Source organism: Coffea arabica, chromosome 6c, assembly GCF_036785885.1.
Source record: "Coffea arabica cultivar ET-39 chromosome 6c, Coffea Arabica ET-39 HiFi, whole genome shotgun sequence".
Lineage (NCBI taxonomy): Eukaryota > Viridiplantae > Streptophyta > Magnoliopsida > Gentianales > Rubiaceae > Coffea > Coffea arabica.
The window spans coordinates 22,358,703-22,370,994 of NC_092320.1; the positions used below are offsets into that span (position 1 = coordinate 22,358,703).

The following is a 12,292-nucleotide window of genomic DNA, read 5'->3' on the forward strand; positions in this document are numbered from 1 at the left end:
TATGAAAAACTTTACTTTAAATATGTTTTTTTGTGATATTTTTGGAGGGATTTTTGAAATATATTTTGGGATACTTTTTAAAATTAAAATGTTGTTGTTATGGTACTTTTTAAAAATGTATACTACCACCCCACCCACCATCGCCACCACCCCCCTTTCTCCTCCTACCACCACCATCTCTCTCTTCCTCCTCCCCTCTTTGCCTTTCCTCCCCATCCTCCCGACCCTACCTACCCCCCCCAAATCTGGTCAAGTTATCTGGTCATGACCAAAGGCCACGATCTGGTCACAGCTAGATCGCGACCAAAAAGTTGCGAACTTCTAGTTGAGATTTGGATGGTCGGGGCGGGGGGAAGGGGAGGGGAGGAGGAAGAGGAAAAGAGAGGGAAGAGGAAGAGAAGGAAGGAGACGGAGGAAGAGGGAGGGGTGGTGGTGGCAATGGTGGGTAGTGGTGATAGGTGGAAAATGTTATACAATTTATTTTTAAAAATTTTTTTGTATATATTTGTGAGTTGTTTTTTATCTATTGTACGGATGAGATGCTTTTTAAATTTTTTTTGTGTATTATTGTAATATTATATTTGGAAAACTAGTTTTTTGAAAAAAAAAAAGACCAATCCAAATGAATTTTTCTTCAACTTTGTCTACAACAACCTCTAAAAACACCATAAAATTTTTAAAATACACACCCAAAATACCAAAATTACATGTCCATTTTCTTCTTCTATCACCATCCTCCCATCTCAACTCACCACAGTCACTGCTGCCACCTTGCCATTCCTGCTTCCCACCATTTTTTCCTTTGTCTCTCGCTTATCCTTCCCTTTTCTCCTCCGCTCTTCTCATCTCCCTCTCGACTCCTCCTTTCCTAAGAGAGGAAAGGATCAGAAGGGGAAAGAAAGAGGAATAGAGGGAGGGAGGGAGAGAGAAAAGGGGAGAGTGAGGCATTGACAATGGCAACCAGCAATGGTTGGAGCAGCAACAGTGGTAGGGAAGAAGAAAAAACGAGGAAGAAGGAAAGGGGGAGGGAAAAAAAAAGGATTAATCTTCTATACACTGACAGTGTATACACTTTCACCATTAGATGCATGACACATAATTTGAATTTGAATTTGAAACTCAAATTTTGTATATGTGTTGTATATCTAACCATGATAGTATATACACCGTCAGTGTATATAAGATTTACTCAAATTTTTTATGAAGAAATTGAAAAACTACAATGTATATACTATTATGATTAGATGCACGTTACATCTACAAAATTTGGGTTTAAAATTCAAATTCAGATTATATGTCATACATCCAATGGTAAAAGTATATACACTGTTGGTGTATAGAAGATTAATTCTAAAAGTTTTTCTATAAATTCTATTAAAAATTACAGTAAAATTTTATAGAAATATATAAAAAAAAACACACCATCCAAACAAATCTTATATTTCCTTGAAGTCCCAAGGCTATTGAAGAGTCTTAAAGTTCTCGTCATATCAAGATTTGAAACTTCCAAGTTTTTCAAGTTCTCGTCATATCAAGACTTGGAAACTTTCGTCAAATTCTTTGATTCTTCCATATCAAGATTTCAAGCAATCTACATTTAATTTAAGAAGGAGAAGAAGAACGATGCTCTTTACCATATCAAGAAATTTTCAGAGATTGAAACATGTTACTTTCTTAAATTTTATATATTTTATATTTGTTTGTATATTTTTCTTGTCGTCTAATTTTCTGCAAACATGAGAATTTTGCTGCACTTGCTTAGTAAAATCTATCACAAAAGAAAAAAGAAAAAGTACTAAAATCAACTTAGAGTTAATTGATCTGGTTTATGGCAATGTATGATTATTGAACTCACAAAGAAGAAAAATTTCTGTCCCAATTTTTTAAATGATAAAAGAATTCTTTTAAGCCATTACTTTGGAGCTCCTGCGACAATACTACTAAACGCCCCACTCCCCGCCACTACCCGCCATTTTGCAAGTCTGGGAGCTTATACAGTAACGTGATGGGCTTTATAATCATCAATGTGGTAGGCCTCCAATACTTCATCATACCAACAGTATATGGCCGAGAGATGGTGGGCCTGGTCCGTGAGCCAGTCAACGGTTCTGATAGTTGGAGTCGGTCACATTAAGCTACTAGAAACACTTTTTTTTTTTTTTTAAATAAAAAACTACTAGAAACTTGACTTTGATAGGAAGGCCTCATTCTCAATTGCTTTAGATTTTAGAAATCTGATAATAGAAACTGATTATAGAGAATAATTAGAATCAGCAAAAGCTACTGTTTGGGTGATTATATATTTTTTCTTTTTTGTTATTAAAAAAAATCTATAATTAGAACAACACAAAAATCGATTATCCAAAATTAGAATCTATAATCAGTTGAAATAATCAACTGAGAACAAGCTGAGAGCTATTAGAGAGCTCTGATAGGAGATTATAAAAAAAAAAAAAAAACTTTGATAGGAAAATTCAAATAAGTAATTACTTGATAGAACACTAACTATTAATAGGAAAATTATTGGAAACTTGACTTCGATAAAATTATTAAAAATTAAATAGAAACTTCTAGAAATAAATTATTTTGCAAAGAAAAAGACATAATTGAATGCAGTCGATTTAAATTATCAGGGATGCCATCACTTTTAGAAATTTCATAATTTGTGACTCTTCATTTCTAAGCTATTATGAGAGAATATTCATTCTTAAAAAGAATAATCCATGCAAAAATAACCAAACAACGTGCAAGGCACGTGTTCACATACTCATCCCATAAAAAAATTTTACTTAATTTATGTTGGTGACAGCTAAAAAAGAAATTTGAATTAGTTGATTTGGTTTATGGTGATATTCGAATATTGAACTCAAAAGGTAGAAAAAAAAAAGGTCTCATTTGTTAGTGCTACCACTTTTCCTATACACCACAAGTCCCAGCAAGACAAAGAAGGAAAGCAAATGTTTAGCAAAATTCTGTTACCATTTAAAGTGACCAAGCAAGTGCATAAGAGCACTGCTGGAAAATGGAAAAACAGAAAAGAACAAATAAACAGATGAGGAAAATGGACAAACGAGAAAAGAACAAATGAACAAATGAAATAAAAGACAAACAAATCTCTTTCTTAGATGGTGCATACTCTCCATTAGTAGGTTGAAAACAACTAAAATCTGTCACGGAAAGACGTACTAAAACTTTTGATTTAATGAATGGCATTTTTATCCTTTAATTGTTATTTTATTCAATTAAATTAGATCATGTCCACACATTAACCTAGACTTAGACCCTGTTTGATAATCTAATTCGGCACTTGAACTTAATGGATTCATCTATTAACATATTTAGACCGTTTGATAACTAAAAATTGAACATCTGAACTGATTAAGTCGTACTGAATTTCCTAATCAAAACTTATTTCCAAAATAAAGTGATAAGCTATTCACTTGTCATTGAAAGTGATAACTACTCAAACGTATTAGATTTAATACTTAACCATTTAATAATTTAATGAATTCAGATTTTAGATTTTAGATTTCAAATTTCAGCGGTATCAAATGCTCCCTTAGTCTTATGTTATCATAAGTAATTATGATAATGGAAAATATAAACTAAGGTTCATTCGTATAGATCTCTAATTATAGTATTAATAAATTGGACACTTTTAGCACATACTATGTTTCTTTCCTAAGAAGAGAGTAGTAGTTGACAGTCACATCAAAATTAGCTATATTGTAAAATTATTCTATGAATAACTATTTGAGTATCAATGATTAATCTTGACATGCCATGTATATAAGTGATCCTTTACTTGTAATTACTATAATGTCTTGAGTGCGAATTGTTATACTTTAACTCATTTGATTGTTATGCGTAAATAGATAATTATATTATAAGAGATTGGGTATACCATGAAGTATGGAAGGATGGCGAGTGGTTTATAAGGATTCACCAATTCTAATAGTAGAGCAGTTATCTCACTAATGACCATTTATTGAAATATAACTCTAGAAATCTTAATACTAAATGGAGAGATCTTAGAGAGATGTATCTAAGCATCTATTCATTTAGAGTTACATATTGGTAACCAAAAAAAAAAAAAAAAAAATTAACCAGTTTAGAATTAGCACTTATTCCATACTCTAATATTAATGAAAAATAGTGAAAGATATTAATTATAAGGTATACATGCATGCAAAGGTGTAGTAGTATCGACTTGACTATTCTCTATGACTGACTGGGCGATCATGATACCTTGATAGATATCAATCTTGATCTGTAAGTATGAGTTAGTTGATTAAATTTAATCAATGATAAATCAAAATTATTTTATTTATCTGGTTCTTAATATTAAGAATTCTAACTCCTACTTATTGCCAATGTAGTAGAGTACCTACACAATAAAAGTCATTTGTGCAAAATTAAAGATGTTCGAGTAATAAGGACTCGATTGGTAGGTTTAGGAAATTTATAGTATAATTTGTGAGATAAGTTAAACTCGAGGAACTCATGTTTCAAATAAAGAATGGCCCTGTTTGGATTGCTATTTTCTGTCAGAAAATTGCATCGTTTTCCGTGATCACATTTCCCTATAACATTTTTCCTTCGTATATATCAAATCGTTATAGTAATTTTTCCATGAAAAATGACGGAAAATGCAATCCAAACAGGACAGTATGTCTTCCATAACAAGAGATGTATTGGAAACAAGTTTCCTAATCCTTAAAAACACTACTATTTAGCTTCTAGTAAGATTGAGAGAATTATTAACTTCTATATATATGTACAGCTATTATTGTATTGGAAACAAGTTTCCAAATCCTTAAAAATACTATATTGGAAACAAGTTTCCTAATCCTTAAAAATACTATTTAGCTTCCAGTAGTAGGGTTGAGAGAATTATTCACTTCTATATATATACATCCAGTTATCATTGCTAGCAAGATGCAAAAATTCGGCTGGCTTGGAGTTTCTCTTAGCCGAATTTTACAGCCTTAAAGATAGAGCTTTTTTTTTTTTTTTTTTTAATTTCTCCGTCAATTTTTAATTTCGTATTTAAGAGGTTGCTGCATATGCTCGTGTGGATTAAGCATTGAAGAAGGTTGGATGCTTTGACAATTTCCAAGTGGAATTTGCTCAACCTACTTCTGAAGATAAAGCTCCTGCACAAAGTAGATAAAAGATTCAATTCTTGAGGTAAATTTCTAAACCGTTCTTTCGGTTCTCACTGAATGTTTAATCTAACTGTGTGTGTGTTGTTGTTCCTTGACTCGAGAAAAAAAAAAGAGTAAATTTCTAAGCCTCGTCTTGTCGCATGGATATTAATAATCAAAGGTGATCAATTTAAAAGGAATATAAATTTTTTAAATTTTGGTTGCGTATGCATATTTGATTCCTTACGTTACGAACTTTTAAATTATTTTAGTTAAATTCCAAGTGCAATTATAGAGCCTTTAGCCGAAAACTCTTTTGCCATCTTCAACGAGCCAAACACGTGTGCTCGACCACCGCAAAAGGGACAAACCAAAAAGTGATTAGAATAAGAAGGACAGAAAACTCTCTCTATTCCTTTTAAGTCATTGGAATTCTTTTTCTATTGCTAGTAGATTGTCACAATACAAGAGGCCCAAGGAAAAAAAGAAAAGCAAATCTAAGTAAAATCTAGTATCACAAAAAAAAAAAAAAAAAAAAAAGGTACTAGAATCTTTATTGAAATTTCTTTTTCCAAAAAAAAAAAAAATCTTTAGTGAAATTTGACTTAATTGAGCCTTGTAATAAATAAAATAAAGCACTAATTAAACCCTCTATTCCTTTTTTGTATTACTAGTAGACTAGACTGCCGCCAAAAAGAGAAGGAAAAGAAAAAATTTCATTAAAAATCTATCCAAAAAAAAAAAAAAAAAGTATCCTTAATAAAACTCGGTTAACATTTCTCACCAGCCAAACACGCCTTAAAAAAATTAACAGCTCCTGCTACTTGTCCCCTCCCTACACATTACACCTTTCACCTCTTCCGCCTTCCCCCTTTTTTCAAAACCCAGCCAGCACCACTTCCAAACCTCGTCACTCCCCACCCTCCCCTCCCCCACCACCCCACACCCCCCATCCACCTACTTTTTGAAAGTGCTGAAACCATCTTCTTTGTCCCTTTGCAAAACCATAACGCCCACCTTTGATTTCCGCCTCCCCATCTCACAATTTCAATCACTCTTGCAGAGCAAAAGAAACCGAAAGACAGAAATGACCGCTGCAATCGACCCGGTGGACGAGTTCCTCAACTTGGATGCCTGGCCCCTTTCTCCCGAGGAAGATTATAGCAGTAGCGGAAATGATTCCGGTGATCAGAGACACAGCCACCACCGCGACCTGCCGTTTTCTCGGTCCTCAATCTCCTCCTCCTCCTCCTCCTCCCCCCACTCCCCCGGGGAGAGTTACATGGTGGGATTTTTAATCGTGAACGTGGTCGGCATTCAGTATTACAATGGGACCATCAACGGCCGGGAAATGGTGGGTCTGGTCAGAGAGCCCCTCAATGCTTACGATGAAAATGCCATTAAGGTTTTGAACACTCGGTCGGTTCAGGTCGGCCACATTGAACGGATGGCGGCAAAAGTCCTTGCCCCAATGATCGATTCCCGTCTGATCGCCGTCGAAGGTATGAATTTTAAGGGCAATTCTAGAATCCCATTAATTTTTTTTTATTGATTTTGTTCATGTATTTGAGCATGCATGTAAGTGTTTATTTGAATTCGGTTGTTTCACATTTTTTTTCTTTAAAAAATTAAAAATAATTTGTTTGTGAGTTGGAAGAGGCGAGGGGTGGGCGGAGTTACTAAAATGGAGGGTGCGGCAAGGAATGCGTTTAATTGACGCGATGGGGTGGAGGGGCTGTGGGCGCGTGAGGTAGACGTGCTCTTTCTACAAGAATGTCTGCACAATTGATAGATTCAATACAATTGTTTTAATAGTTTATTTGACTTTAATTATATTTTGTACGCAAGAAACTTTATAGGGTAGCTGGTGCATGTGGACTGTGGACTAAATTGTATCATGTGACACGTCAGCATGTATAGAATGTTTATTCTTGTATGATTGACCGGATGGGTTTTGGGTCAAGCTATGCCTGGAACCTCTGAATGCAGGATGATTTTTGTTCTTTTTCATTTTGTGGTTTTTATTAGATGATTGTTAGTGGTTTGATTTAATATGTGAGAAAATTTTTAATATAGGATTGTTAGTGGATTGTGGTTTACTATATGATTGTTAGCATGTAGTTGGTGACCAGGACATACCATTGTCACACATTAGCATGAAACCTTTTGTGGTTGACCATGATGGGTGTGGTCAACCCAAGCATACAACCTATAAAAGGGGGAAACTGTGTCATACACTCTTTAGTAATTTTTTTTTTGGGGCTGTGTTTTATAAGCTCTATGTGAGGCATTATATCAACAGGGAACAATTGAGTGACTAGCTATTTTACTCTCCTTTTGGATTTAAAAAGATGAAAGATTAATATATAGGTATATCTGTGGTGACGTACCTATCTGTTATTACTTGTCTATATTTATTGATGTTATATTTTTATATTGAAGGTATTGTGCCGAAGGCATCAGCGAGGTTCAATAGATTCAAAATTCCTTGCCAGGTTCACATATTTGCAAGAATAGAGGCTTTTGATGCGGTGAAATCGAACATTGCAGCTGCTGGATTGCAGCTTATTTCAGAGAACAACGCATCATTTGCTTTATCTGAAGCTGCTGTGGTGAGGCAAAGAAGAGCTGGTGAAGGTGAAAAGAGTGTAGATGAGATCTTTAAGCTGTTGGATGAGAAAATTGGTCAGACCAGAGCATTGGCTGCATTGGAACCCCCTAAAGATGTGATAAAATCAGAGCTGCTTTTGCACCAAAAGGAAGGCTTAGCCTGGTTAGTTCAGAGAGAAAATTGTTTAGAATTACCTCCATTTTGGGAAGAAAGAGGTGGAGCTTATGTTAATGTATTGACTAACTACATGACAGATGAGAAGCCAGAGCCATTACGAGGTGGAATTTTTGCTGATGACATGGGACTGGGAAAAACTCTTACTTTGCTTTCCTTAATTGCATTTGACAAATTCCATGGTCCTGGTCCTTCATCAGTTGACACTGGTGATGGAGACGTTGGAAAAGAATTGGAATTGAAAGAAGAAGAAGTTATTGTTGTTATTGATAAGCGGTCCAAAAGACAAAGAGGCAGCAAAGGCACTAATACTCAACAAAAGAGGCAGAAGACTGAGGTTGTAGATGCAGGTGACATTAAAGTAAAGTCCAAATGTAGTTCTGATCCACACAACTCTGTGGTTTCAAGAACCACCTTGATCGTTTGTCCACCATCTGTTTTTTCATCATGGGTAAACCAATTAGGAGAGCACACTATACGAGGACGCCTAAAAGTGTACATGTACTATGGAGAAAGGACGAAAGATGCTAATGTGCTACAGGCTTATGATATAGTTCTGACTACTTACACCACTTTGGCTGCTGAAGATCCATGGGAAGATTCTCCTGTGAAGAAGATAGAATGGAGGCGAATAATTCTGGATGAGGCGCATTTGATCAAGAATATAAATGCACTGCAAAGTCGTGCGGTTACAAAACTGAATGCCAAGAGAAGGTGGCTTGTCACTGGAACACCAATACAGAATCATTCGTTTGATCTATTTTCGTTAATGGCTTTTCTGAGGTTTGAGCCTTTGTCAATTAAGAATTACTGGAATAATTTGATAGCACGCCCACTTGCTTCAGGAGATGAGAAAGGCATCTCGCGTCTTCAGGTGAAGGACATTGTTTTCTGTGTATTTGGTTATTACCAAGCCTGCCAAATATACTTTATGACTCATCTGATCGGTTCAGAAGTTGGGTTGAGTTACATATTCGTGTACAAATTTCATTCTGTGAGAAGTAGCATTCTTCAATCATTAATCCAGTGTTGGCTCCTTGCCAATTGTTTGTGCATAACAAATTTCAAAATTTAATTTCAGGTTCTTATGGCAGCCATATCTTTGAGGAGGACAAAGGACAAGGCATTGGTTGGTTTGCCATCAAAATCTGTGGAGACGCTTCTTGTGGATCTCTCAGCTGAAGAACGGGATGTTTATGACAAGATGGAATCTGAAGCCAGGAAAGTTATTACGCATTATATCAGCGGTGACACTTTAGTTAGAAACTATTCAACAGTACTCAGCATACTTGTACGACTTCGGCAGGTTTGCAATGCTTTGGCCTTGTGCCCTCCAGATATCAGAGAGTTACTTCCTTCACTTGAAGGTAATCTATATTGAGCTCAGTCCAGTTGTATTTGAACATTGCATTGTCTGCAATGCTTGATCTTTAGCTAGCTTGTTATTCCCATTAATGGGCAAGGCTATCATTATAAAGAGAGGTTTGCAAATGATTTAGATCTATTAACTCTGAATCCTCTCTGTTTCCTTTGTTCCCTTTGCTTGATTTAATATGAGAGTCTGTGCAGATGTAAAAAAAGAACCCAAATTGCTGGAAAAGATGCTTTCTGTGCTGCAAGAGGGTGAAGATTTTGACTGCCCAATCTGTATTTGCCCACCACGTAATGCAGTTATTACTTGTTGTGCTCATATCTTCTGCCAATCGTGCATCCTCAAGACCATCAGACGTTCAAACCCATCTTGTCCACTGTGCCGCCATCCACTATCTGATTCGGACCTCTTCCAAGCCCCTCCAAATCTTTCTGAGACAGAAGATACTCCAGAGTCTTCCAGTTTTTCATCCAAGGTTGCTGTTCTTTTACAGCTTCTTTCTGCATCCAGGGATCACAGCCCAACAACAAAATCAGTGGTCTTTTCACAGTTTCAGAAAATGTTGCTCCTTCTTGAAGAGCCACTAAAAGCACTAGGATTCCGGCTATTGAGATTAGATGGCTCGATGAATGCCAAAAAGAGAGCAAAAGTATTAAAAGAGTTCGATGTACCAGCACCTGAAGGACCGACAATCTTGCTTGCCAGTCTGAAAGCTTCTGGAGTTGGAATTAATCTTACTGCTGCTTCTAGGGTTTACTTGATAGAGCCGTGGTGGAATCCAGCAATTGAAGAACAGGCAATGGATCGAATCCACCGAATTGGACAGAAAGAAGACGTGAAGATTGTGAGGTTGATTGCTAAGGAAACCGTTGAAGAAAGAATATTAGCATTACAAGAGCAAAAGAAACTGCTCGCAAGGAAAGCTTTTGGTAGGAGGGTTCCTCAAGGCCAAAGGGAGATCAACAAAGAAGATCTCGTGACCTTGATGTGCTTGTGAGTTAGTCTTACTTTACATAAGATACCTGCATGGCTTACTTTTGCCCATACTGATGTAACTAATCTTTTTGAGTACCCAGCTTGCAAAGGTATTTTTAATGTTATAGTTGCAGAGCATCCAAATATGTCAGTGATGTATTATAGCCATACTTTGTTTTGCTTTTCTTGTATTATAGTAACTCAAGGATGATTTCAGCTGCAAATATTTAGTTCTTTATCTCAATATGGGGTTGATTCTGGAACTGTAAAAATAGTTCAGTCGCTTTAGTGTTATAAAACTTCTGTCTTGATCTGCAGCTGAACATGAAAACTGAGAATTATAGGAATAACCTTAACAACTTATTCTTATCATGTCAGTTGTTGAGTCTTGTTTTCTTTCCATTGATTGAAGTTTTGTTATATTTGTTTGATGTCGGTGGTAGTTTCCTCTTTCTTTCCCTTAATTGAAAATTCTGGGTTTGAACATCTTGTAGTCCTAATTCTTGATGTATTTGGTTTAAACTCAATGGTTGCGCAATCAGGCCAAAGAGGGCCTAAACAGCGCTAGTGGGGGTTCTTTTAGACCTGTAAATGATTTTGAACTCCTTTTCTAGTAGAATAGTGATCAAAATGAATATTGGGAGTAATATAGAAGTCATTAATCTATAATCTTATTAGAAAATACTTTGTCTAGTCTTGGTAGTCTTATGATGACTTGTAGTTCCAAATGCCATTTCTTTGTACCCATAAATACAAGTCTTTTTAAGTTTTTATAGGACTTATTTTTTCCTCAACTAAAATTTAGCAACATTGGAAATCAATGATTAAAAAAAAATATACATAGAAAATAAGTAAAAGAAAATTTGAGGGAAAAAAGAATTTAGAAAAATATAAATTCACAATAAGATTAAAAGAAATTTAATAAATAAAAAATATTAAAGTTATATAAAAAATAAAAAAGAATTAAAAGAAAAAAGAATGCAGGAAATATACTTGGGTATTGGACAGGAGAGCGGGATCAATCTAAATTCATTTTGAAGGAAATAGACATGGGTATTGGACAGGCGAGCAGGATCAATCTAAATTCATTTTGAAGTGATCTTGCACAAATTAGTTCCAATGTAGATATCTTTGCAATATATATATATATATATATATATATATATATATATATATAACAATCGGCATTAGTTTAATTTACACCTGCTTCTACTCTTACTCTAACCTATTCTAAGGGGAGGGCCCAATTGAGCCAATGGGGGAGAACCGACGGGGACTGAACCACCATCGGACCAGATGAGTACACTACGCACTAGTATGGATTTAAGCCACTTTAAGTGACAAGCCAAATATAATGACAATTGGTGTGAGGTAAGGTTTGAACTCTTGACCTCTCATCCCACTAAGATGGTGGTAGCCAACAATCCAAAGGTTGTTGGTTATCTTTGCTATATATAAGACTGTTGTTTTTGGTGTAAACTAAATGTGTCACTTGATGTATTTTCAAATTTACTCTGGAATGTTCTGGCATTGGCAAAAGCTCGAGTAAACCCGGTCTTCTAGATCTAGTGGTCCAAATTTTACCACATCTTTATTATTTGAGTTGATAAGGTGATGTGACAAATTTTGAGTTACTAGTTCTACATAGAACTGATCTATCCAAGTATTTGCCTACAACTGGATAAGCATAAAATTTGTCAGTTCTGCATATCTTATAAACTATGCCCGTTTTCATAAACAGTTGAACTCTTGCGCCACGTACTGCAAACATTTGAACTCTTTCAAAATAGGAGTCAATCGGGTTAGATGATGTGTATCTAATAAAGTGTTTTTAGATACTAATATTTATTAGATGATGTGTATTAATTTTAGTGACTCACTAGTTAAATCAATGACCTAGTGGATGTACTAGTGACCTGTTGACCTAGTCCTTCTACCGAGTTCCTTGTCGGACCTGGTTTAATAACTGTGTCCACAAGTAATAGGTTTTATCCTACAAGCTACCATTCTTAC

The 12,292-nt window shown here is 35.4% G+C and overlaps 1 protein-coding gene across 1 annotated transcript; it reads left to right on the forward strand.

The window, feature by feature from the left end:
• Positions 1 to 6,085: 6,085 nt before the first annotated feature.
• Positions 6,086 to 10,523, forward strand: LOC113691973 (putative SWI/SNF-related matrix-associated actin-dependent regulator of chromatin subfamily A member 3-like 1). Its single transcript, XM_027210301.2, has 4 exons — positions 6,086 to 6,649; positions 7,590 to 8,806; positions 9,014 to 9,299; positions 9,502 to 10,523. Exons 1-4 carry the CDS (start codon positions 6,235 to 6,237, stop codon positions 10,299 to 10,301), a joined length of 2,718 nt encoding a protein of 905 aa, XP_027066102.2. The 5' UTR covers positions 6,086 to 6,234; the 3' UTR covers positions 10,302 to 10,523.
• The last annotated feature ends 1,769 nt before the right edge of the window (positions 10,524 to 12,292 follow it).